This window comes from Heptranchias perlo, chromosome 28 (genome assembly GCF_035084215.1).
Source record: "Heptranchias perlo isolate sHepPer1 chromosome 28, sHepPer1.hap1, whole genome shotgun sequence".
NCBI classification, from domain to species: Eukaryota; Metazoa; Chordata; class Chondrichthyes; order Hexanchiformes; family Hexanchidae; genus Heptranchias; species Heptranchias perlo.
Window position 1 is genome coordinate 4,563,791 of NC_090352.1, and position 22,051 is coordinate 4,585,841.

Here is a 22,051-nt window from a genome sequence, read left to right on the forward strand (position 1 = left end):
TAACATTTCAGTTATAGACCCTTGGTCAGACGTTCCGGTCACCGAGAAATGAGATATTCAAGCACTGGGGGCAGTGCAGAGAAGAGCTGTGAGGCTAATTCCTGCTGTCAGGGGTCTGAGTTACCAGGAAAGATTGGAGAGATTTGGGCTTCTCATTCTGAGAGGTGATGTTAAAGAATCATAGAATCATAGAAAATTTACGGCACAGAAGGAGGCCACTCGGTCCATTGTCTCTGTGCCGGCCGAAAATGAGCCACCCAGCCTAATCCCACTTTCCAGCACTTGGTCCGTAGCCTTGTAGGTCACCGCCCTTCAGGTGCACATCCAGGTACTTTTTAAATGAGCTGAGGGTTTCTGCCTCTACCACCCTTTCAGGCAGTGAGTTCCAGGCCCCCTTCACCATCTGGGTGAAAACTTTTTTCCTCAGCTCCCCTCTAATCCTCTACCAATCACTTTAAAGCTATGCCCCCTGGTTATTGACCTCTCTGCTAAGGGAAATAGGTCCTTCCTATCCACTCTATCTAGGCCCCTCATAATTTGTACACCTCAATTAAATCACCCCTCAGCCTCCTCTGTTCCAAAGAGAACAACCCCAGCCTATCCAATCTTTCCTCATAGCTAAAATTCTCCAGTCCTTGCAACATCCTCGTAAATCTCCTCTGTACCCTCTCTAGTGCAATTACATCCTTCCTGTAATATGGTGATCAGAACTGTACAAAGTACTCAAGTTGTGGCCTAACTAGTGTTTTATACAGTTCCAGCATAACCTTCCTGATCTTATATTCTATGCCTCAGCTAATAAAGGAAAGTATTCCATTTACCTTCTTAACCACCTTATCTACCTGTCCTGCTACCTTCAGGGATCTGTGGACATGCACTCCAAGGTCCCTCACTTTCTCTACACCTTTCAGTATCCTCCCATTTATTGTGTACTCCTTTGGCTTGTTTGCCCTCCGTAAATGCAATACCTCACACTTCTCCGGATTGAATTCCATTTGCCACTTTTCTGCCCACCTGACCAGACCATTGATATCTTCCTGCAGTCTACAGATTTCCTCCTCATTATCAACTACATGCCAATTTTTGTATCATCTGCAAACTCCTTAATCATGCCCCCTACATTTAAGTCCAAATCATTAATATATATCACAAAAAGCAAGGGACCTAGTACTGAGCCCTGTGGAGCCCCACTGGAAACAGCCTTCCAGTCACAAAAACACCCGTCGACCATTACCCTTCGCTTCCTGCCACTGAGCCAATTTTGGATCCAACTTGCTACTTTCCCTTGGATCCCATGGGCTTGTACATTTTTGACCAGTCTGCCACGTGGGACCTTGTCAAAAGCCCGGCTAAAATCCATGTACACTACATCAAATGCACTACCCTTATTGACCCTCCTTGTTACCTCCTCAAAAAATTCAATCAAGTTAGTCAGATACGGCCTTCCCTTAACAAATCCATGCTGACTGTCCTTGATTACTCCGTGCCTTTCTAAGTGACGGTTTATCCTGTCCCTCAGAATTGATTCCAATGATTTGCCCACCTCCGGGGTATGTAAGCTTGTGAATGGAATGAAAAGGGTTTATCTGGAATGTTACTTTCAATTAAACAGTGGGAGTAGGACAAGAGGACACAGGTTGAAGTGAATAAAAGGTACCTTTAGGACTGATATCAGGTGGTTCTTCTTCATGCAGAGTGACCAATACTTGGAGTGATGGCGGTGAAAAACCAGGAATCACTTAAGAAACCAACAATGGAGGGAATGTGGGGATGTCCTCAATGGGTGAATTAAGATGCACTGAATGACCTTCCTCATCTCTTCCTGAGGAAGGAGGAAGCCTCCGAAAGCTTGTGAATTTAAAATAAAATTGCTGGACTATAACTTGGTGTTGTAAAATTGTTTACAACTGTCTGGAGTAGGAATGAGGAGAATCAGTCGGGGTTCCTGCTCCTGATTTGTGCCCAGTGACCCCCCCCCCCCCTTGTGCAATATATTTGTGTGGATCTTGTGAAAGCCTCTGAGTTCTGACCAAGGAGTTACACTCAATATCTTAACTCAACTGTTCTCTCCACAGATACTGACTGGCCTGATGGGTCTTTGCAACGTTTTCTGTTTCAGATGTTCGGCATCTGCAGGATTTACTTCTTCGCCTTCAGCAAGAACAGGCTAAACAGAACGGGCTTCACCTGACACTTTGGAAATTGAAGAGCCGTGTTTGCCAAGAGCCTTTGCCGAGCAGTGCAATCTGGTTTACAGTCAAGCACAAGCGGAAAAGGGAGTGTTTGATTTGTCACTAGGGACATCCCTTCCGTTACTTCACCAGAAGTACAAAAACTTCACGACCAAGAGCTCCGAACAAAGGTCCGTCTCCAGCAGCGCTGATGGAGAGTGGCAGCGCCGACCAGCCAGGGGATCGCTCCCCGCCCTCTACCTATGGCTCCACCAGGACCCCGGGGGCAGCGCCGGGCAGTGTCCAGTTCAGCGGCCCCGGGCACTTCCAGATATCCCCGGGCAGGTCCTATACCGTGGTCGCCATCCTGTTTCTCATCAACCTGTTGAACTACATGGATCGTTTTATCATTGCAGGTGAGAGCTCTCTCTGTTCTTGCCCCTTTCCAGTCCCCTCTTCCTGGTCTGTTAAACTGACCTCCGCTTAAAGCCCAAACCTTCACTTGGACTGGCCTAACATTCCCAGAAGTGATGGCAGGATCAGTTGCATCAAGTTCACCCCCACTTACCCCCACCCTCCCTGTTCAAGGGCAGCTTGGGGCTTAAAATCTTGAAAGGAGCAACTTGATCACATGTCTCAGAAATGGCCCAAGGCACTTTAAAAATTGTTTATATTCATTCTGGGGATGTGGGTAATGCTGGTAAAACCACATTTATTGCCCATCCCGAGTTGCCCTTGAGGAGGTGTTGGTGGGCCTTCTCATCGAACTGCTGCCGTCCATGTGGTGAAGGTGTTCCTACAGAGGTGGGAAATTCCAGGATTTTGACCCAGCCATGATGAAGGAACGGCTGATATATGTCCAAGTCAGGATGGTGGGTGACTGGGAGGGGAACTTGGAGGTGATGGTGTTTCCATGACATTGCTGCTATTGTCCTTCTCGGTGGAGCGAGGTCCTGTTGGAGTATACAGTGGGTGACTTGCAATGTCCTATAGATTGTTAACTAGGCGTATTGTCAAAAAAGAATTTTTTTAAACAATGTTGTAATGGTGCTTCTGAATATTTCAATCTTGCAGCTACCCTGATTTTGCCAGTGATTGTTTTCTTCAGATTAACTCTTACTGCTATATATAGGGGCAGAGGCTTTGTGAAAGTGTTCAGCAAATTTTGTTTGGGGAGCGAGAGAGCAGATGCCATTTTAGTTACATTATAGGAGGCGACGGTGATTTGTTTTGATGGTATTTATATCACTGCATTGTGTGTTTGTAAGAATTTTTACAAGAAACTTTCTTCCTGAAGATTGTGCTCCTCCTTCTGAGGGTTTCACCTTCGACCAGCCTGTCCCACCTCCTCCTCACCATTTCGGTATTTGACCATAGTGGGAGTCAGACAATGGTGAATCTATGGTGTCTGTCCCTCTATCAGGTGCTGATGAATTGCAGATGAGTGGAAACACTCAGTCATCGGAAAGAAAGAAAAGAATTAACTTACATTAATGTAGTGCCTTTCATCACCTCAGGATGTCCCAAAACGCTTTACAGCCAATTAAGTACTTTTGAAGTGTTATCACTGTTGTAATGCAGGAAACACAGCAGCCAATTTGCGCACAGCAAGATCCCACAAACAGCAATGAGATAAATGACCAGATAATCTGTTTTAGTGATGTTGGTTGAGGGATAAATATTGGCCAGGACACCAGGGAGAACTCCACTGCTCTTGTTCGAAATAGTGCCGTGGAAACTTTTACGTCCACCTGAAAGATGACCCCTCCTAGAGTGCAGTACTCCCTCAGTACTGTACTGAGGTGTCAGCCTAGATTTTATGTTGGAGTAGACCTTGAACCCACAACTTTTAGACTCAGAGGTGAGTGTGCTACCCACTGAGCCACAGCTGAACTATGACTATGTCTGTCCTCCCATATATGAATAGTGTTTGTGGTGGGCGTCTGTGCCTAATCTGTTGCTACAGCTACCAGCTCTCAGGTTAGGCACCTTCTGATTGGCAGGGCCAAAAAAGGACACCACAAAGTTTTGTTGGCTTTGGCACGGTTTACTGGCAGGACCCAAGGCTGCTTTGGGATGAGTAGCCCTGGTGAGCAGAGCTCTGGAATGGTGAGTCACTGTGAGGAAGAGAAATTACAACAACAATAATTGGATTTATACAATGCCTTTAACGTAGAAAAACATCCCAAGATACTTGAGGAGTGAGGAGAAATGGACGCTGAGCCAAAGAGGGAGAGATTAGGAGAGTGCGTTCAATTTAAATGAACTTTAACAGGGTAGAAGACTTCTACATTTTTTGGGTAGCTTGAGGGTTGTCAGTGCTGGGGATTGGAACAGGTTCTCAGTTTTAGAACCCAGTTCAGGCACAGCAAGGCCTGATCCGAGTGACACTCCCGGCCACACTGCACATTTTAATATACTCAGCACAATGTGGAAAAAGTGGACAAATATTTGGGCGAAAAATTAAAAGGGTACGGGGAAAGGGCAGCAGAGTGGAATCGAAGTGGATAGCTCTTTCAGTGAGCCAGCGCAGGCACGATGGGCAGAATGGCCTCCTTTTGTGCTGTAGGAACTCTGACTCGGTGAGCTTCCTGCACACACTGCTGGCGTGAGCTGCTATCGGGTCACGGTCATGAGGGAGCAAAATCATGAGTTTCCCTTTAAGAGGCCTGTGATTTCACGGCATTGTGACAGATATTAGGGAAGTGTCTCTGTGACCTCTTCCTGCTCTCACATTCTACATGAGGCAAGCTCCTTCTTGAGGGCTTCAGCTTATTTTATTTCTCAGCTTTGGGCAAAATGTCCGGCAAGCGCTCTACAAAAAAGATTCAGCAGCTCATTTTACTTTAATATTTACCTCAGAAATCTTCTATTGGTTGATTAGTTCATTTAATTACCTGTTAATTGGTATCTTTATCTTCAGTATTTTGATCCTTACAGAAGGTTTCAAGCAATATAATGAATGCACGTAGGACCATAGAACTTTACAGCACAGAACCAGGCCATTCGGCCCATTGCATTCCCTTTATCTATCAAAAATTCTCGATTAAATTGGTCAAACAAGACTTATCTTTAACAAATCTGTTGCCTTTAGAAACCCATGAATTTATAAATGGCCACTAATTATTCCTTCTTGTTTGCCGATGTGCATGATAGATGCTTGCAGTGTCTCACTGCCAGCCGTAACACGGCAGAGTACGACGTTTGCCTCTCATTTTCAGTCATCTTTGCCACCTCCAATCTGTACTTCAGTCGGAATTTGATGAAGTTTTCATCCTGCCTCCTATGGGCTCCACGTTAGTGCCTGAGTTTATCCTTGAGAAATGCATTTCTCACGTAGTAAATGAACCATCCTGGCAGGCAGGTAGAGCTGGGAGCACTGGTGTCATTCAGACATGTTTCTTCTTGTTGAGATTGTAGTCTCCATGGCTCAGTGGTACCACTCTCGCCTCTGAATCAGAGGGTTGTGGGTCCAAGGCCTACTTCAGAGACTTGAACACAAAATCCAAGCTGGCACTTCAGTGCGGTACTGAGGGAGTGCTGCACTGTCAGAGGTGCCGTCTTTCGGATGAGATGTTAAACTGAAATGGATGTAAAAGATCCCATGGCACTATTCGAAGAAGAGCAGGGGAATTCTCCCGGTGTCCTGGCCAATATTTATCCCTCAACAAACATCACTAAAACAGTTTATCTGGCCATTTATCTCATTGCTGTTTGTGGGAACTTGTTGTGCACAAATTGGCTGCAGTATGTCCTACATTACAACAGTGAACCAAGTTCGTCATTGGCTGTAAAGTATTTTGGGACGTCCTGAGATTGTGAAAGGTGTAATATAAATGGAAGTGTTTCTTTTACTACTTCAGTACTGTTGAATCTTCAGCTCACACCAAAGTACATAATCGGTGCTGATAGGTTATGAACCTGCCCAATGGGGACTGACTGAATGTGATGGGGGGCTTGTCAATCCACTTTCATTAGATGTGAGTAATCGCTGGATATTAGCCCAGTATTCAGAGACCACAACTCTCATCTTCACTTTACGGGACTGTCTGGAGTGGGGCTCAAACCCATAACCTTAAAACTCAGAGGCAGGAATGCTACCACTGAGCTGAGGCTCATTCCTCTCGGCTGTTTACATAAAAGAAAAATATTTCTTAGAGTTAAAAATTACTAGCTGTACCCTGAACTGCCAAAAAAAACGAACTTGAAGACTCAGCACAATTATTCAGATTAATATTCAGGTATTTTTTTTGTTCATGGGATGTGGGCGTTGCTGGCGAGGCAGGCTTTTATTGCCCATCCCTAATTGCCCTTGAGAAGGTGGTGGTGAGCCGCCTTCTTGAATCGCTGCAGTCCGTGTGGTGAAGGTTCTCCCACAGTGCTGTTAGGAAGGGAGTTCCAGGATTTTGACCCAGCGACGATGAAGGAACGGCGATATATTTCCAAGTCCGGATGGTGTGTGACTTGGAGGGGAACGTGCAGGTGGTGTTGTTCCCATGTACCTGCTGCCTTTAGGTGGTAGAGGTCCTGGGTTTGGGAGGTGCTGTCGAAGAAGCCTTGGCGAGTTGCTGCAGTGCATCCTGTGGATGGTACACACTGCAGCCACAGTGTGCCGGTGGTGAAGGGAGTGAATGTTTAGTGTGGTGGATGGGGTGCCAATCAAGCGGGCTGCTTAGTCCTAGATGGTGTTGAGCTTCTTGAGTGTTGTTGGAGCTGCACTCATCCAGGCAAGTGGAGAGTATTCCATCACGCTCCTGACTTGTGCCTTGTATATGGTGGAAAGGCTTTGGGGAGTCAGGAGGTGAGTCACTCGCCGCAGAATACCCAGCCTCTGACCTGCTCTTGTAGCCACAGTATTTATGTGGCTGGTCCAGTTAAGTTTCTGGTCAGTGGTGACCCCCAGGATATTGATGGTGTGGGATTCGGCGATGGTAATGCCGTTGAATGTCAAGGGGAGGTGGTTAGGCTCTCTGTTGTTGGAGATAGTCATTGCCTGGCACTTGTCTGGCGCGAATGTTACTTGCCACTTATCAGCCCAAGCCTGGAAGTTGTCCAGGTCTTACTGCATGCGGGCTTTGACTGCTTCATTATTTGAGAGGTTGCGAATGGAACTGAACACTGTGCAATCATCAGTGAACATTCCCATTTCTGACCTTATGATGGAGGGAAGGTCATTGATGAAGCAGCTGAAGATGGTTGGGCCTAGGACACTGCCCTGAGGAACTCCTGCAGCAATGCCCTGGGGCTGAGATGATTGGCCTCCAACAACCACTACCATCTTCCTTTGTGCTAGGTATGACTCCAGCCACTGGAGAGTTTTCCCCCTGATTCCCATTGACTTCAATTTTACTAGGGCTCCTTGGTGCCACACTCGGTCAAATGCTGCCTTGATGTCAAGGGCAGTCACTCTCACCTCACCTCTGGAATTCAGCTCTTTTGTCCATGTTTGGACCAAGGCTGTAATGAGGTCTGGAGCCGAGTGGTCCTGGCGGAACCCAATCTGAGCATCAGTGAGCAGATTATTGGTGAGTAAGTGCCGCTTGATAGCACTGTCGACGACACCTTCCATCACTTTGCTGATGATTGAGAGTAGACTGATGGGGCGGTAATTGGCCAGATTGGATTTGTCCTGCTTTTTGTGGACAGGATATACCTGGGCAATTTTCCACATTGTGGCGTAGATGCCAGTGTTGTAGCTGTGCTGGAACAGCTTGGCTAGAGGCGCAGCTAGTTCTGGAGCACAAGTCTTCAGCACTACAGCCGGGATGTTGTCGGGGCCCATAGCCTTTGCTGTATCCAGTGCACTCAGCCGTTTCTTGATATCACGTGGAGTGAATCGAATTGGCTTAAAACTGGCTTCTGTGACGGTGGGGATATCGGGAGGAGGCCGAGATGGATCATCCACTCGGCACTTCTGGCTGAAGATGGTTGCAAACGCTTCAGCCTTGTCTTTTGCACTCACGTGCTGGACTCCGCCATCGTTGAGGATGGGGATGTTTGCAGAGCCTCCTCCTCCCATATGTTGTAATAGGTTTGGGAAAGCGAGGCATGACTAATCCATTGATGGATCGCTCAGGGAAATTAAGTGGCATAAGATAGGATATTTCATTATATGTTTCAAGGACCCAAGGCGTACACCCATTTTCGTTGAGGTGCTGATTTATCTGCTGTGTATTTTTAGCATTTCTTTTTATTCTCAGGATGTGGGCGTCGCTGACAAGGCCGGCATTTATTGCTCATCCTAGGTGGCGGTTTAATACAACTGAGTGGCTTGCGAGGCCACTTCAGAGGGCAGTTAAGAGTCAACCACATTGGTGTGGGACTGGAGACATATACAGGGCAGATCGGGTAATGACGGCAGGTTTCCTTCCCTAAAGGACATTAGTGAACCAGATTTTTAGACAATCTGACAGCTTCATGGTCACTTTACTGATACCAGCTTTTTATTTCCAAACTTTTAAAAAACTGAGTTCAAATTCTCAAACTGCCATGGTGAGATTTGAACTCACGTTCTCAGGATTATTAGTCTAGGCCTTTGGATTACTGGTCCAGTGACATTATCATGACGTTCCTGTACCTGTTCCAATATGTGCCCTGGTTCTTGATGAGATGAGATCGCAGCCAGAACTGTGAAAAATGTTTTAATATTAGCCCAACTTAGTTTGGCCCTGTTAGGGCAGGTATCAAAATGTCTGACCCACCCTAAAAGAACAACCTGGGCTGCCCAGAAAAGTGTTAGGAAGCAAAGCTCAGCAACATCCAGTTTGAAAATAATACAGCAGATTGATCTGTGACAGGACAACTGCACGTAACTGAGTGACTCCAAGCTGTCAAGCTCAGTGAGACACTCCCGCTTGAAATTCTCTTCAGCAATGGTCAGTTTAGAGGGGCCTGTTAGAGGAAAATTGGTCTCCAAGGGTAGCAGTGGGTTTAGAGCAGCGTTGTCCCATACTAGCTACATGTGGCTAATTGGGAATCCAGATGTGGCATTTCTGATTAGTAAATAAAAAATGGGTAATAGACATCGTCGTTGGGCCTGAGATCTCAATACTCATATTCGCGTGGTGTATGTATGTGAACTTTAACCTTTTTGTGTGTTTGTTGGTAAAATTGTAAGATGGAAAGTGGAAAAACAAGAGTGCAGCTGCAGGCCTGTCAGGATCGGATCTTGAAGATCATCCTGGGGAGTGGGTTGAAGTGAGGAGATTCCACTTGCCAGGGTGCTGGCAGGTCTCCAGAAAAGCCCCAATCCATGGTTGCATGGTTTCTTTGGGCGGCCCCCCTCTGATGAGCAGAGAGTGGGGGCAAGGGACCAGGAATGCCCCCTCCTCCTCACCTGAGAGATATTGTGAAAGCTGCAGGCTTCGTGCCACTCAGCTGGGAAGCCCCAGGAAATTCTGGCATAGCGCCATGGGGACAGGGAACAGATATAAAGGGTCACCGCTTGGCTGCATCTGAGAAATGAGCCTTCCCAAAGACACAGGGGAAAGAAAAATCTCAATAATGCTTGACTATAAGTCAAAACAAATTACTCGACCGTATAAAGATCATTGGTGAGGCCACGGGTGGAATATTGTATTGAATTTTGAGCACACTGCTTTCAAAAGAACATTGATATGTTGAAGAAAGCAATGGTAAGACTGATTCTGTGACTTGGGTCTAAGTTATGAAAAGAGACTCACAGAACTGAACTTGTTTCCATTAGAGAGGATTGAAAGGGAGTCTGATCCAGGTCCTTAAGATGGTAGGCTGGTCATTCAACTAGTACAGTGAGCGCAGAATTGGAAGGAATGAAACAGTGTTAAGCAAGAAATCAAAAGCAAAATACTGCGGATGCTGGAAATCTGAAGTAAAAACAGAAAATGCTGGAAATACTCAGCAGGTCAGGCAGCACCTGTGGAGAGAGAGACAGAATTAATGTTTCAGGTCGATGACCTTGCATTAGAACTGTGTTAAGCAAGTTTTGAGATTAGGTCCCCATCGCTGGGTTAGAAGATAGGTGTAAAGCAGTTCTTGCCGTGCTGATTAACGCCTTGAATGAGCCGAATAAGTATCTGTTTTAGAACTAGATTGAGAGTTAGAAGAGTGAGTACATTCAGAGAAGATCGAATGCTGGGTGGAACACAATGGTTTGTGATCTGGAACTGTCAGAATTAGCAACCCAGCCTGCCAGAGATATGTAATGTAGATGTACGGTCTGACAGGTATCCCAGAGTTTTGTTTATTCTCTGGTGAATTGGGGTGGGGAGAGCCCAAAATAGTCTAGATTGTGTATGGGTACATTTTCTGAATTCACACTCCCAAAGTGGAGTCTCACGTGTCGGAAACTCATGTTGAAAATTTGATAGCAAACTGCAGACAATTTTCTGACCAATACTTTAAAATGGTCATAAAAAAAATTCACAGTGCATGCCTGAGTCTCTGATACATACTCCCGACAGGTGGAACTCCCAGTTGGGAGTGCAAAGTCAGAAAATGCCGCTCCAGCAGTCCCGGCGAGTGGAGACCCGAGCTCTGGCTCTGAATTCTATGGGTTGACATCGAGCAGTATACTCGTGTCCGGTGGGTGTGTGGAACCCGTAAAACGCTCGTGCCGTTTAGGACTAACCAACCTATCGGTGTAAAGGTGGTTACTGTTAGGAACGCTAGCTGGAAAGGTTTCATTAAAGGATCCACTTTGTGTTCAGGACTCCATTTTGTAGTTAAAAGACCGTTTTTTGCAGAATCTGCTGAAACATGCAATATCTGTAGAATGTAAACAATTCGGCTTTACATCTCCAAGGTCGTACAGATTGTCGGCATAGCCATAACCTAACAGTATAGTTTTAATCTGCTGACAGATATTGTTTGGCGACCGTACGTTTACCTTTTCTGTACAAGTAAGGACAGCTTTTGTTATGAGACCCACCCTCTAGGATGCTGAGCTGATATAAATTAGTGTTAACCAGGAGTGAAGATCATGAGGCTGTAATGATCTCTGAGCTGAGCTTAAAAAGCGAGGCCATTGTAAGGAAGTTAGGGGAGACCCGGACGGTAATCACCATGCGACCGAACTCAGCAACTGTAACGTGAGGTCTCCCGCAGCCTTCACATTGTTGTGTGTGTATCATTCCCTCTAATAAATTCTATAAGTCAAGACTCTGCATTTAGAATTTCAATTTCTAGCACAGAGGCAACAGCTTGTCTCTCCAGCAGTATTAATCTACAGTTACATAGAAAAAGTAGGAGCAGGGGTAGGCCATTCGGCCCTTCGAGCCTGCTCCGTCATTCAATATGATCGTGGCTGATCCTCTATCTCAATACCACATTCCCGCTCTCTCCCCATACCCCTTGATGCCTTTTGTGTCCAGAAATCTATCTAGCTTCTTCTTAAATATATTCAGTGACTTGGCCTCCACAGCCTTCTGTGGTAGAGAATTCCACAGGTTCACCACCCTCTGAATGAAGAAATTTCTCCTCAACTCAGTTCTAAATGTCCTACCCCATATCCTGAGACTGTGACCCCTCGATCTGGACCCCCCAGCCAGGGGAAACATCCTCCCTGCATCCAGCCTGTCTAGCCCTGTCAGAATTTTATATGTTTCAATGAGATCCCCTCTCATTCTTCTAAACTCGAGTGAATACAGGCCGAGTCAACCCAATCTCTCCTCATACGACAGTCCTGCCATCCCAGGAATCAGTCTGGTAAACCTTCGCTGTACTCCCTCCATGGCAAGTATATCTTTTCTTAGGTAAGGAGACCAAAACTGCACACAATACTCCAGGTGTGGTCTCACCAAGGCCCTGTATAACTGCAGTAAGAACATCCTTGCTCCTGTACTCAAATCCTCTTGCAATGAAGGCCAACATACCATTTGCCTTCCTAACTGCTTACTGCACCTGCATGTTTGCTTTCAGTGACTGGTGTACAAGGACACCCAGGTTCCTTTGTACATGAACATCCACCAATCTATCACCATTTAAATAATACTCTGCCTTTCTGTTTTTCCTTCCGAAGTGGATAACTTCACATTTATCCACATTATACTGCATCTGCCATGTATTTGCCCACTCACTCAACTTGTCTAAATCTCCTTGAAGCCTCTTTGCATCCTCTTCACAACTCACAATCCCACCTAGTTTTGTGTCATCAGCAAACTTGGAAATATTACATTTGGTTCCATCATCCAAATCATTGATACATATTGTGAATAGCTGGGGCCCAAGCACTGATCCCTGCGGTACCCCACTAGTCACTGCCTGCCACCCCGAAAAAGACCCATTTATTCCTACTCTCTGTTTCCTGTCTGTTAACCAATTTTCAATCCATGCCAGTACATTACCACCAATCCCATGTGCTTTAATTTTGCACACTAACCTCTTATGTGGGACTTTATCAAAGGCCTTCTGAAAATCCAAGTAAACCACATCCACTGGTTTTCCCTTATCTATTCTACCAGTTACATCCTCAAAAAACTCCAGTAGGTTTGTCAAACATGATTTCCTTTTCATAAATCCATGTTGACTTTGTCTAATCCCGTTGATATTTTCTAAGTGGCCTGTTATCACATTCTTTATAATAGACTCTAGCATTTTCCCTACTACTAACCGATCTGTAGTTCCCTGTTTTCTCTCTCCCTCCTTTTTTAAATAGTGGGGTTACATTTGCCACCCTCCAATCTGCAGGAACTGTTCCATAATCTATTGAATTTTGGAAGATGACAACTACATTACGGCCATAGAAGGAGCGTTCACTTCCAGCCTGCGAATCTTTCCACTGCTTCACACTGTTCTCCAAGCTCCCACAGTAGCCCCTCCAATCTCAGCTGCGGTGCCAACCCACTCGATTCTCTCGAACCTCCTCGTGTCCAACCAGAGAGCGACATTGGCAGAGCCCCGGGAGCAGGTCGTCTGCCCGTCCTCTTGGTTGGAGACTGACACGAGGTGGAGGGGCTCTGATTGGGGGGCTGATCAATTTGAGAAGGAAGAAATAAGCAAATATTAAAGCAAAATACTGTAAAACTAGTGCATAAGTTGCAGTTTTGTGCAGATATTTATCATCTGTGTACTTGGGGGATTTATACACCAATATGAACAATCCTTTATTTGGTCCATGTGATCTCCTGGACTGGTTTTAATGGCCTGAGTGGGTCGGCGAGGAATTTTCCCGAGTATTTTTTCCCTTATTGGCCTTAGGTTTTTTCTCTGTTTTTTGCCACACCCAGAAAGTTACGTGGCCGCGGGGGGAGAGGGGGAGGGAGGGGTGAGGGACGATGGCGGGGAGGGAGGGAAGAAGTGTCTAGTCATGATGCTCCGGCCATCATGATGTGGGACAGACTTGATGGATCAGCTGGTCTTTTCCTGCCCGACAATTTCGTATGTTTGTATGTTCGTATTGTAAAAGTCACAGGTGTGACCAACACACCAGAGATTAGAGCAGGTCGTAATCCGACCGTAATGGTATAGCTCCGATTGTAACCTAACCTGCCTGGCGGGAATGGGTCGGACCCTTGTTTTACACCCCGTCCGATTTTACTCTCCACTGAACCCGGATGGATTAAGTTAAATTGTGGCTTACATATTTCGGTTTGTTCTGCCTTTGTGAAGTATGGCTAGCTACTTACACAATTATAAAATGGTTACAGTGGATTCTACCTCGCATCTCTCACTCCCACTTCCTCTTCATTGACCTTCTTTAGTTAGAGGAGCCAAGGGGTCTTTTTTATCGTTCTCAGGATGCGGACGATGCTGTCAAGGCCTTAGTTGTTTCCTATCAGCAAGGACATTAAAGGGATGAATTTCCATGGGACTTCTCCCGATTGTCCGCAGATTCCCCGGAGGCACCGCAATGACGCCGTTTCTGTGGATCTTCGGCCAGCCAGTCAGGAGATCCCTCGCGGAAAGTCAGCCCCTAAGAGTGAAGCCCACAGAGTGGTCTGCAGTCACAGAGAGACCAGACTGGGTGATAATGGCAGAATACGTTCCCTGACGGACATTAATGGGTTTTCATGGTCATTTTTTTCCCTCATGAATTTAAGAAAGAGAAAGAACTTGCAATTATATTGTGTCTTTCACAACCTGAGAACATCCCAAAGGGCTTCACAGCCAGTCAATTAATTTAATTTCACAACTTGCTGTAGAGTGACTTGAACTCATAACTATTGTGCTGTCATAAACCATACTCACAAGTTGAGTGCCCGAATCATGACATTGTGTGTTGCGAAAATAGTCCTTAAACTGGGTGATGGTCTTGAAAGTACTTGAAAGGAAAAAATTTGCAGGGCTACAGGGAAAGGGCGGGGGAGTGGGACTAGCTGGATTGCTCTTGCATTTGGCTGGCGCGGACTTGATGGGCTGAATGGCCTCCTTCCGTGCTGTAACCTTTCTATGGTTCTATGGTCTCCAATGATCAGGTAACACTACATTAAAAACTGGGTGACTGCATTTGCATGTTTGCCCCTTGCAATTGCCATTTCCTTCCCTTGCCGCACCTGACTTTCCTTCACAGGCCCCACTCCTGACCTGGCTAAGGCTCTCAAAGCAACTGCCTGCCCCAGGTGTGGGGTCCTTGCAGCCTGCTGCTGCAGCAAAGATCTCCTCTGCTTTCAACGGCATGAGTTATTTTGTCGGCATTTTGAGAATCTATGAGGCTATTTACCAAACAATGAATATTTGAATCCTACAGCTTTAAACAAAACATTTGAGAGTTAGACCTCGGGGTGAGAATGGGGTGGAAAAGAGTTTGGCGTTTCTCATGGATCATTGGAGATACAAGTCGAGTTGCCAACCCTCCAGGATTGTCCTGGAGTCTCCAGGAATTAAAGATTAATCTCCTGGTCACTGCTGTGAGCAAACCCAGGAGAAAAATCATATGGGCATTAAAAAGAAAATTGTATGCTTTTTCATTTTCTTTGAACACTTTCATTTATTTCTAATATAAAAATATTGGGGATGGGAAAAAAGGCTGTTTGACTGGGAGGGAGGGTTGGTGGCGGGAAGTCATGTGATGGAACCTCCAGGAATAGGTCCAACCAGAGTTGGCAACCCTACGTACAGTTCGGCCCGAGGCTCCGAAACACCTTCTGAGACTTTTGGCTGGGTCTGTCTGCAACTGGTGATCTGCTGTAAATCTGTGGTTTTCTGGACATCAGAAATGTAACCATCTGTGTAATACATGTGCAACTAGAAAAAGTTAGACGTGCATGAGTAAAATTCACGGTTATCATGTGGCTGCTGTACTATCAGCTGATGGCCAGTGTTGGTCAGATAGTCAGCAGCAATACAGGCCGATGGCCCTACATCTGATCTCAGAGCTAAAGCCTGGTGCTGAGAGCTCGCCAGAGTGAGCCTGAGAAACCTTAAACATCTCAGACAGGGATTTCCAGTGCTACTGGGAAAATTAAAGGGATGTGAGCACATTAAGGGGGCAAAAAATTTGTTGGCCTTTGAAAAAGAAAGGGTCAATATTTTAAATTCATTTTTCAGCTTTTCTAAAGGCTGCCTGGGGCAAATTGACTTCAATGGAAATGAAAATTGTGAGATGTATAACAGGAGGCTGATTCGATTACCCCGCTTTACATTATTACTCAAAGTCAAAATGACCCTCCATTGAGTCTGGAGTTGAAAAAGGCATGGGTGAGGGTTTCAGCAGAGGTGGGCTGAGGTAGGGGTAGAGACGGGCGATGTTGAAGTGGAAGTGGGCGGTCCATGCAATGGAGAGGGTATGAGGTTGAAAACTCGGCTCAGGGCAGAACAGGACTCCGAGGTTGCAAACATTCTGGTTCAGCTTGAGACAGTGACCGCAAAAAGGGATGGAGTCACCAGTGAGGGAATGGACATTGTGGCAGGGCCGAAGATGCTCATCTGAGTCTGGATGTCAAACAAGCAGTCCGACAGCATGGAGGCAGTGTAGGGATCGATAAAGAGGGTGGAGAGGTAGAACTGGGTGTTGTCAGCGTGCATGTGGAAGCTGAACCATGTCTGTGGATGATGTCGCGTGTACATGAGTTAGAGGAGGGGGCCAAGGATAGACCCTTGGGGGGCTTCAGAGGTAACGGTGCGGGTGTGGGAAGAGAAACCATTGCAGGAGATGCTCTGGCTACGATTGTATAGGTGAGACTGGAACTAAATACAAGCCTCCATGACACTGTTCCCTGATGGTGGCCATGTCAATGCCCTTGTATTTAAGAGCTCCAATCTTTGCACTGTTCAGTCACGCTGTTTGTGCTGTTCTCTTGCAGGTGTGTTGAACGATATTCAGAGCTACTTCAAAATAAGCAACAGTTCAGCTGGTTTATTGCAGACAGGTAAGTGAGACAAAAAGAGTTTTGCATTCTTCCCTCCAATCCCCCTGTGTTTCCCCCCACCCCATGGTGTCCCCCCTCCACCACCTCCCCCCCCACCGTGTCCACCCCCTCCCACCCGGACCTGTTCATTGATGTGTCTATTTGCCGAGCTTTTTCAGACCTGTAAGATGGGACATGTCATGCATTGAATGATATTTGCAGCCAGTGTTAAGCTCTTCCTCAATAATCCTCCAAACACTAGCGTGATTTGGCATTTAAAATAAATATAAATATCAGAGGGTTATTGGGGAAATGGGAAGGAGGGATGCTTGGAGATTTGGGAGGGGATGATTGGGACAATGGAGAGCAGGGGGTGATTGGGGAATGGGGAGAAAGGGAGCTGGGGAACGGGAAGGGGTGCTTGGAGATTTGGGAAGGAGGGATGCTTTTGGAATGGGGAATGGGAAGAGGGATGCTGAGGGAAGGGGGAGGAGGAATGATTGGAGAATGGAGAGGGGGTACTTGAGGAACGGGGAGCAAGATTGCTGGGGGATGGGAAGGAAGGTGCTGGGGGAATGGGGAAGAGGGCTGTTTAGGGAATGGGAAGGAGGGATGCTTATAGGGAATTTTCATCTGCATTTGGCTTTGACCTGGAAGTGCTGGCACTGGGTACTCAAAGCAAAAAAAAATGGATCCATTCCCGAGCATCATGGTTATCACCTCGATATGCACTAAAATCCACCACAAAAAAAAAGAGAATTAAAAACTGAAAGCAAGAGAAAAATCTTTAAAATATGACAGTGTATTTACTTAAGAACAAACCTGTAGGGTAGATAAAATGAGTAGACATGGACATTCACCATGATTTACCAGGACTAGGGTTGGCCATTTTCCAACAGCTCCTATTATAGCCTTCCATCCATGTACTAAGTTGTATTACTGATTCAAGGACCAATACGTTGAACACTCCTTATATGTAAAGTCTTACATTTGACTAGTGCACGTCTGTCACACTTCAAAGTGTTAAGAGTATCTAAAAGAAAGACAGTCATTTCATGCTTGTTTCTTCTGACCCGGAGCCATGAATTTATGAGCACTTCACAACCAGAAAACTTTCCCCGCCAACAACAATCAACCACGATCTGACCTTAGGATTTACAGCGATTCGGGTTATGGCCTTAAAGGATCAGACTAGGTTAAACACAGCTGTGTTTTAGCAGCAGAATAATACACGGTGCATTACATACTACAATGCTCCTGTCATTATAAAGCACCGCATATCATGAGCAATGCCACGGGAGTTCTGCTAGGTTCTGTCACTGGTGGTCCTGACAGTGAGGTCATTGTATTAGGCCTTGTTAATTGGGCTGCTTGGAAAGTTAATGAGGTCACAAGTTGATGAGTCCAGCTATTGCAACTCCCTTAATCTTTCTACATCATAATCGTTGATCCCGGGTTTAACGGGTTGTGAAGGAAGAGCAAAACAGCAAATGGATGTCTTTAGTTGTTAGTGGTACCATCTCAGGATTCTTTGTAAAGGAGCTGTAAGCAGTATATAAACCACCATACTTTCCCAATTCTATTGTAGTGAGGGTATGTTACTGAGCTGTACTTTGGAGTTTCTACTGGTTCTACAGTCCTGTTACACCAGGTGTCATCTGATGATGACAGTGACATTGTGTGTTGGATGCAACTCTATACTGTGCCTTGTAGCGTTACCACACTGGTTCACGTTTATGATGCTTTTCTCTCTTATATTTCATCTTGTCTTTTCTCTCTTTGTCTCTCTTGGTCTTGTTACCTTTAGACTTGACTATTGCAATGTTCTCCTGGCCGGCCTCCCATCGTCCACCCTTCATAAACTTAAGCTTATCCAAAACTCTACTGCCCGTATCCTAACTCGCACCAAGTTCCATTCACCCATCACCCCCTGTGCTCGCTGACCTACATTGGCTCCCGGTCTGGGAACGCTTTGATTTTAAAATTCTCATCCTTGTTTTCAAATCCCTCCATGGCCTCGCTCCTCCCTATCTCTGCAATCACCTCCAGCCCTACAACCCTCCGAGATCTCTGCGCTCCTCCAATTCTTGCCTCTTGCACATCCCCGATTTTAATCGCTCCACCATTGGCGGCCATGCCTTCAGCTGCCTAAGCCCGAAGCTCTGGAATTCCCTCCCTAAACATCTCCACCTCCCTCTCCTCCTTTAAGACGCTTCTTAAAACCTACCTCTTTGACCAAGCTTTTGATCACCTGTCCTAATATCTCCTTGTGTGGCTCGTTGTCAAATTTTGTTTGATAATGCTTCTGTGAAGCTCCTTGGGACGTTTTACCACGTTAAAGGCGCTATATAAATGCAAATTGTTGTTGTTGTTGTTGGTTTTGACTTTCTCTTGACGTCTGACTGGAATGTCTCTTCCCCCTTCTCTCATGCTGCCACTTCCCCATTCCATTTCTCTCCCAGCTATTTTTATTCCCTCTCTCCCTCCACCTTTAGGCCTCACAATGCCACTTGACTGCTGAGATCCTTGGCGGTCATTTTGAAATGAAAGGACAGGAAGCAACAGTAAAACAACAGCCTTCATTGTCTTCCATCTGGGAGTTGTTGGAGCATGGAATTCTTTGCCGCAGGAAGTAGTCGAGGCAGAGACCATTGCATTTTTAAGGGAAAATTGGATAAACATTCAAAGCGGAGGAACATACATGGCTCGGGGAGAGAGTGGGGTTAGTTTTGGATTGCTCCAGTAAGGAGACAATGGGCCAAACGGCCTCCTTCTGTGATATATGGTTTTATGCTGCTCTGGGGGAACCCATTGAATAAAAGAAAGACTTTTATTTATATAGTGCCTTACACAACTTCAGGACACCCCAAAGCACTTAACAGCCAATTAAGTACTTTTTGAAGTGCAGTCACTGTTGTAACAAAAGGAAACACAGCAGCCAATTTGCCCATCGCAAGGTCCCACACACAGTAATGTAGATTGAGAGAGAACTCCCCTGCTTTACTTTGAAATAGTACCATGGGATCTTTTATGTCCACCTAACAGGACAGACTGGGCCTCGGTTTAACATCTCACCCAAAGACGGCATTTCCGACAGTGTAGCACTCCCTTAGTAGTGCACTGGGAGTGTCAGCCTAGAATACATGCTCAAGAGTGGGACTTGAACCCACAACCTTCTGACTCAGAGGCAAGAGTGCAGCCAACTGAGCCACAGCTGACCCTTAAATACAGTTAGTTGAACTTTGGGCATGATGCAGTGCTGAGTTGCTGTGGCCTTGCTCATCTGGAATTTGCTGGCCAGGCGTTGAGACAACTATTTTACCACTGACTTACCTGTTTTGTTCAGTCTTTATCTGCAGCTACATGGTGTTGGCTCCTTTGTTTGGTTACCTGGGTGATCGGTACAACAGGAAGATTCTCATGTGCATCGGAATATTCATATGGTGTGGTGTGACCCTGGCAGGATCGTTCATCACTCAGTCCGTAGGCCACTTTATTTTTATTTTAATGATGTACTTGTAAAAGTTGGCGCTAGAGAATGAAATTCTTCCCACTCTAGTCTTCTGTACTCCTACGTGCAAGTGGCCACTGTCTGTGTCCTGCTGGTTTTCACTACACAAGATGGCTGCTTACTACACATATAAATAATCTGTCGTGGGGGACTTCTCAACTGACATGTTTAGTAGTCTTTTCTTAAAAGTTGAGAATTCAAGTAAATAGTCAAGGCCCACAATTTAGGAGCCTACTAAGAAGAGGAGGGAAGATGAGGTAAATTAAGAAGTCGTGACTACACGATGTCAAGATTGAGTGGGAAGAAGGGAAGGCTGAGGGAGGTAAGGAATTCCACAGGTTTTTAAAAGTTCCCCCCTCCCACCACCCCCTTTTGTACTTTTTCCACAATTTTCTCTCTTCCCTTCCTCAAGATATCGGCCGAGGTTCTATGCTCGCCGGGCCCTGAAGTTCCAACCGTGAAAGCAAATGGACGGAAACTCACGGGAGCAGAAAACTCCGGCCATCGACTTAGGGTTGTCAACTCTGGTTGGACATAATCTTGGAGGTTTCATCACATTATCTCCTGCCTCCAACTGCCCACCCCCACACTCCCGCCATTGGTCACCTGACATGTCCATCCTTGCGGTGCCCAGCCTTCCCACACCAATCGGAACGTGAACAGACTCTTTATTGGATAATACTTGACAGTCAGTATTTTTTTCCTATATCTGATACTTCTATAACTAAAAACAAAAGTGTTCGAAGAATTTTTTAAAAGAAACACGTTCTTTTAATGCCCCAATGATTTTTCTCCTGAGTTGCTCGCAGCGGTGTCCTGGAGATTAATCTTTAATTCCTGGAGATACCAGGGCAATCCTGGAGGGTTGGTAACTCTACATTGGTAACACTACATTGGCAACCCTACGTTGGTAACCCTACGTTGGTAACCCTACGTTCCTACATTGGTAACTCTACGTTGGTGACACTACATTGGTAACGCTACGTTGGTAACACTACGTTCCTACGTTGGTAACTCTACGTTGGTAACCCTACGTTGGTAACACTACATTGGTAACGCTACGTTGGTAACTTTTTGATGGTAACCCTACGTTCCCACGTTGGTAACACTACATTGGTAATGCTACGTTCCCACGTTGGTAACACTACGTTGGTAACACTACGTTCCTGCATTGGTAACACTACATTGGTAACCCTACGTTCCTACATTGGTAACACTACATTGGTAACCCTACGTTGGTAACCCTACGTTCCTACGTTGGTAACCCTACGTTGGTAACACTACGTTGGTAACGCTACGTTCCGACATTGGTAACTCTACATTGGTAACCCTACGTTCCTACATTGGTAACACTACATTGGTAACACTATGTTGGTAACGCTACGTTCCTACATTGGTAACTCTACATTGGTAACCCTACATTCCTACATTGCTAACTCTACATTGGTAACACTACGTTGGTAACGCTACGTTGGTAACCCTACGTTCCTACATTGGTAACACTACATTGGTAACCCTACGTTGGTAACCCTACGTTCCTACATTGGTAACCCTACATTGGTAACGCTACGTTCCTACATTGGTAACACTACGTTGGTAACCTTACGTTGGTAACCCTACGTTCCTACGTTGGTAACTCTACGTTGGTAACCCTACGTTGGTAACACTACATTGGTAATGCTACGTTGGCAACACTACATTGGTAACACTACGTTCCCACGTTGGTAACACTACGTTGGTAACACTACGTTCCTGCGTTGGTAACAATATGTTGGTAACCCTACGTTGGTAACCCTACGTTCCTGCGTTGGTAACAATATGTTAGTAACCCTACGTTGGTAACACTGCGTTGGTAACACTACTTCCTGCGTTGGTAACACTACTTCCTGCGTTGGTAACACTACATTAACTCCTTGCTGGGCTGTGGCTCCCCCTTGTGGCACACTTCAAACTGTTCTCGAGCGGGGCTGTTACCATGGACCTGAGCACGTCCAGTGTCTACTGAGTAAACCAGAGTTTTCTTTGTTGCTGTTTAGAGTTTTCTATTCTGACCGTGCACTCCACAGCTGCTCCTTACACTGGGTAATGGCTCGATAGCTGTTTGA

At 45.8% G+C, this 22,051-nt stretch overlaps 1 protein-coding gene across 1 annotated transcript in view; it reads left to right on the forward strand.

Annotated features, from left to right (window-relative positions):
• Positions 1–2,336: 2,336 nt before the first annotated feature.
• LOC137344792 (protein spinster homolog 1-like) overlaps positions 2,337–22,051 on the forward strand; it is a 105,412-nt gene continuing 85,697 nt past the window's right edge. The window contains exons 1-3 of the mRNA XM_068007948.1: positions 2,337–2,587; positions 16,391–16,456; positions 19,782–19,918. Of these exons, the coding sequence (XP_067864049.1) occupies positions 2,383–2,587; positions 16,391–16,456; positions 19,782–19,918 (408 nt within the window). The 5' untranslated portion in view covers positions 2,337–2,382. The remainder of the gene's footprint in view (positions 2,588–16,390; positions 16,457–19,781; positions 19,919–22,051) is intronic.